Source organism: Vigna unguiculata, chromosome 3, assembly GCF_037176805.1.
Source record: "Vigna unguiculata cultivar grain cowpea cultivar isolate G323 ecotype 2 chromosome 3, ASM3717680v1, whole genome shotgun sequence".
Taxonomy (NCBI): domain Eukaryota; kingdom Viridiplantae; phylum Streptophyta; class Magnoliopsida; order Fabales; family Fabaceae; genus Vigna; species Vigna unguiculata.
The window spans coordinates 5,288,347-5,292,011 of NC_140794.1; the positions used below are offsets into that span (position 1 = coordinate 5,288,347).

Sequence of the window (3,665 nt, forward strand, 5' to 3'; positions counted from 1 at the left end):
AATTCTAATGGCAAACCCTTTGTTAGATACATGTGCATGACCAGGTGCCATATTGAATGTCTTTTGGTGATGTAAGATTTTGTGAGATAAAAAGAGTACATATAAATCTTTGAATTTTGCTATTGAAGTTGAAGTTTTAATGTTGTTATGCTGATAAAATTGATATGCACATGTAATTATATTAATGAGTAAATAGAATTTATGTAACCCTTAAACATGGTAGATATTGTGTAAAGAATGAATGAGTCACCTATGTGTGTGCGTGTGGGGGTGTATGTGTGCGCACACATATGTGTACTTAAGGTAACATAGGATTCGAGAGACTACAAAACTTTAGTGTTGTTTACCATGGGGAAATTAAGTTTCAGTACAATACAAACTCATGCTAAAGATATGTCTCTTCCCTTTTATGCATCAAACAAGTAAATGAAAATAATACCAGTAAAGATAGATCACACGTTACAGTTACAATCTAATATCTAATAACAACGGCCACCCAAAGCTTTACGCTGAGAAATACAAGAAAACAAGAAACCACTTTGTTTAAATGTACATACATGAGCTGCCAAGTTTCTGCATTATACTATCATCTGATCTGAATGAAAACTAAGCCTTCTGAAACTTTTCCACATATGCCTGCAGCCAAACGAAAAATAATTATAAGTAAGTTGGAAAATAAATACGTCTCAATCTTAACTTATAAAATGAAACATCTTCTGGAGTTGCATGCATATTTATTCAAATTCATCTACAAAATTCTAGTTAAATGGAAGACAAGATATAGAGTTCTTCGTTTTTATGATGAAAATCTTCAGAATAACCACTGACCTGTACAAGTTTGTCAATCTTTGATTTTGATAATGATAAATAACTGTCAATTTGCTCTTTTGTCTGAGGAATATGTGGCGGCTGCACTGTATCAATAACTTTGTCAGCAACTTTCTTCACAATTGCTTTATAATCTTCTTTTTTGATTTTTCCACAATTCCATGCTGGATTCAGAAGCTCCTTAACGAACTCAACCAATGCAAATTTAAATGCAAGAATTCCTTTCTCATCCTTCACTGTCTTGGCCTCCTCAGCTTCACATGTAGTAGAACTTGGCTTTCCTTCAGCTACCGTTTTGTTTTTCTCGTTACTATCCTCAACATTTTCACCTTTCGGCAACTCAATTGAATGTTCACTCTTGACAAGTTTTTCTTCTGAAAATGCAGGCTTTTTAGACTCCTCAAGATGTTGTCCTGAATCAGATAACAATGATGGGATTTCTGCTGTATGTTTTGGGATATTTTGACTTGGAGAAATGGTGGGGACCACCTCTTTTTCATTAGCAATCATTGATTCTCTAAATTTACGTCTTGGATCTCGCAGCTTTGGGAGTCCAACAGCAGGACCTGGCTTGGTGGGTGTTATGGAAACAGGGTTACCAGACCCTTCAGTGTTGCTTTGCAAGGGAGTGGCCTTTGCATGTAAAGAAACAGAAGCAGCAGAAAGAAGGGCTCCAAGGATCTGTAACAACAAAGGAGCTGGAAGACTAGTAAGTTGAGCTAGTTGCTCTTCTGTTGTCATGTTCTGAATTCGAGCATTACTTGAACCAACTTGTGATATGTTTGCATCCATCACATTTGCCTCAGTTGTCTGTTTTTTCTCAGCAAACACTTCCTGCTTCTGCACACTTTCAATAGTTCTCACACTTGGAGGAACAGTGGAAGGTGCTACTACTTGACTTTGTCCAACTTCCTCACAGCTTGAAGAATGCGAAGCATTTACATTCTGATGAATTACTTGTTCTGGTACAAAAAAATAGGATTATGTAGTATGAATCAACAAGAAATTAGATAGTTTTTTTCTATAGACAAGGAGGCATAACTAGTGAAACATCAAGCACGTGATTACCTGGAGCAACTTGTTGCTTACTCTGCTCTTGCTCTTCTTTAATAGGGATGGGAGATCTCACACCACAATTCCAATTATGAGACATTTTTTCATTACCAGGCAAAATGGTGGGAACGTTGGAACTATCATTTTTGGTCTCCTTCACATCACTTGAAAATGATGATTCACCATGCACTGTGTTCTTGTCTAAGCTATGGTCCCGTTCATCACCAACGGGCAAAGTATTAAATCCAGGTTCTGGGTCAACCATGATTCCTGTTTTGTTCTCTGCACCAGCGGCACTACCATCTAAACCCCGTGTATCATCAATTATTTTTCCATGGAGACTAACTTCATCACTCGATTTTGGACCATCCAAAGCCTGATCTCCACCACTGCTCCTTAACAAATCATCCTTGAAGTCTCTACTTGGGCTCCATAATGCTTTACTATCATGTAAAAATCTACAATGTTTACCATATCGACAATTCCCAAATGCATAAAATTTGCAAGGAATTTCACTTGTCCGGTTTCTACCATGACTTTGCTTCAAAGAGCTCCCTGTGCACCTTCTATCAATTTCCATTTCCCTGCTTGATTCATCCATAGAAGCTTCATTGAACTTGCTAGAATTTTCATTGCATGATGCTCCCATTCTACACCTTCCATCTTGCCTGCGTGAACTTACCCTGCTGTCTTCAGATTTTTGATTGTCACTGTGACGGAAGAGACATTGACTTCCTCTTCTGCATTTCCCATCAGCAAAATTTCTACATGCTGCCCTCATTTCATATCTATCATTGGTTATTGAATCCCACCTAGACCTACGACGAGGGCTCCTGCTCCTGCTTCGGCTCCTACTTCTGCTCCAAAGAAAGTCAGACAAGTAAGAAAACCAGTTTTATGCAGAATGTATGCATGCCATGTTAAAGATGAAAATTTTCTTCAGAAGGGAGTAGTTTTAATTTTATATCTACCTTGTTGTCAATGATATAAAATATAAAGCAGTCTAAAAGTATTAAAAACACCTGGAAATTTACAGAGTTGAGGATAGACCCAGAGACACAATCTGAAACCACGGGATGGAACATGACATTGATTCATCTTGGTAAGAAAATTTTGGAAGTTGTTTTTGACGAGTTTATCTAAAGGACCTAAGAACTTCGGCTTCAAAACTTTTCTGCATAATCTACGTTTTTAACATATTTTTTTGAGTGTTGCATAAATAGAAAAGATACAAAGCCATTCCAACATCACATAATTAGTATAGGTATTGCTTACCTGTTTGGTCAGCATCCAATTCACGAAGTTTCTTTCCACACTAATTAACCATTCTCAATGGAACCATATAATTAAAATATGCTTCAAACGTGTTTAAATATACTACTCAGTTCCCAGAGGTGACAAAGCATTCTCATGAGTATTAGCATTATTAGATAATATATGCTTGTTGTGGTTTCTTTGTAGAATTTGTTCTCATAAACCACATCACTTATCAAGTTTACATTAATTTTCAGAATATAGGATTAATGCAGATGTTAAGTGGTGAAACAAACCTGACTAACCTACTGCAACCAGTTTCTGGGGATTCATTGTCCTTATTTTCTAAATCTTCCTTTACAGGAGACAATTCCATTTTGTTACTTCCATCAGTGTTTTGCGCATCTGAAACTCTGTAATCTTTGCTCACAATATCATCCTTATTTGAACCCCTGCCTCCTGAAAAAGATTCCTCCTTTGAAAATCCCATTCTTGGATCTAACTTATCGTCTCTTTCCAAATGGGAAGAC

At 36.9% G+C, this 3,665-nt stretch overlaps 1 protein-coding gene across 1 annotated transcript; it reads right to left on the bottom strand.

Moving 5' to 3' along the window:
* Window positions 1-320: 320 nt before the first annotated feature.
* Window positions 321-3,665, bottom strand: LOC114178493 (Zinc finger C-x8-C-x5-C-x3-H type family protein). Its single transcript, XM_085670948.1, has 4 exons — window positions 3,432-3,665; window positions 1,897-2,741; window positions 829-1,790; window positions 321-636 (listed from the first exon to the last, which is right to left on the bottom strand). Exons 1-4 carry the CDS (start codon window positions 3,623-3,625, stop codon window positions 607-609), a joined length of 2,031 nt encoding a protein of 676 aa, XP_085527074.1. The 5' UTR covers window positions 3,626-3,665; the 3' UTR covers window positions 321-606.

Bases quoted from the DNA above. Each gene is read 5' to 3' on its own strand.
- LOC114178493 (XM_085670948.1), bottom strand. From the start codon at position 3,625: ATGGGATTTTCAAAGGAGGAATCTTTTTCAGGAGGCAGGGGTTCAAAT. The intron at 2,742-3,431 runs GTTTGTTTCACC...CTTTCTTTGGAG, and splicing joins GGTTGCAGTAGGTTAGTCAG to CAGAAGTAGGAGCCGAAGCA. The intron at 1,791-1,896 runs GTAATCACGTGC...TTTTTGTACCAG, and splicing joins TAAGCAACAAGTTGCTCCAG to AACAAGTAATTCATCAGAAT.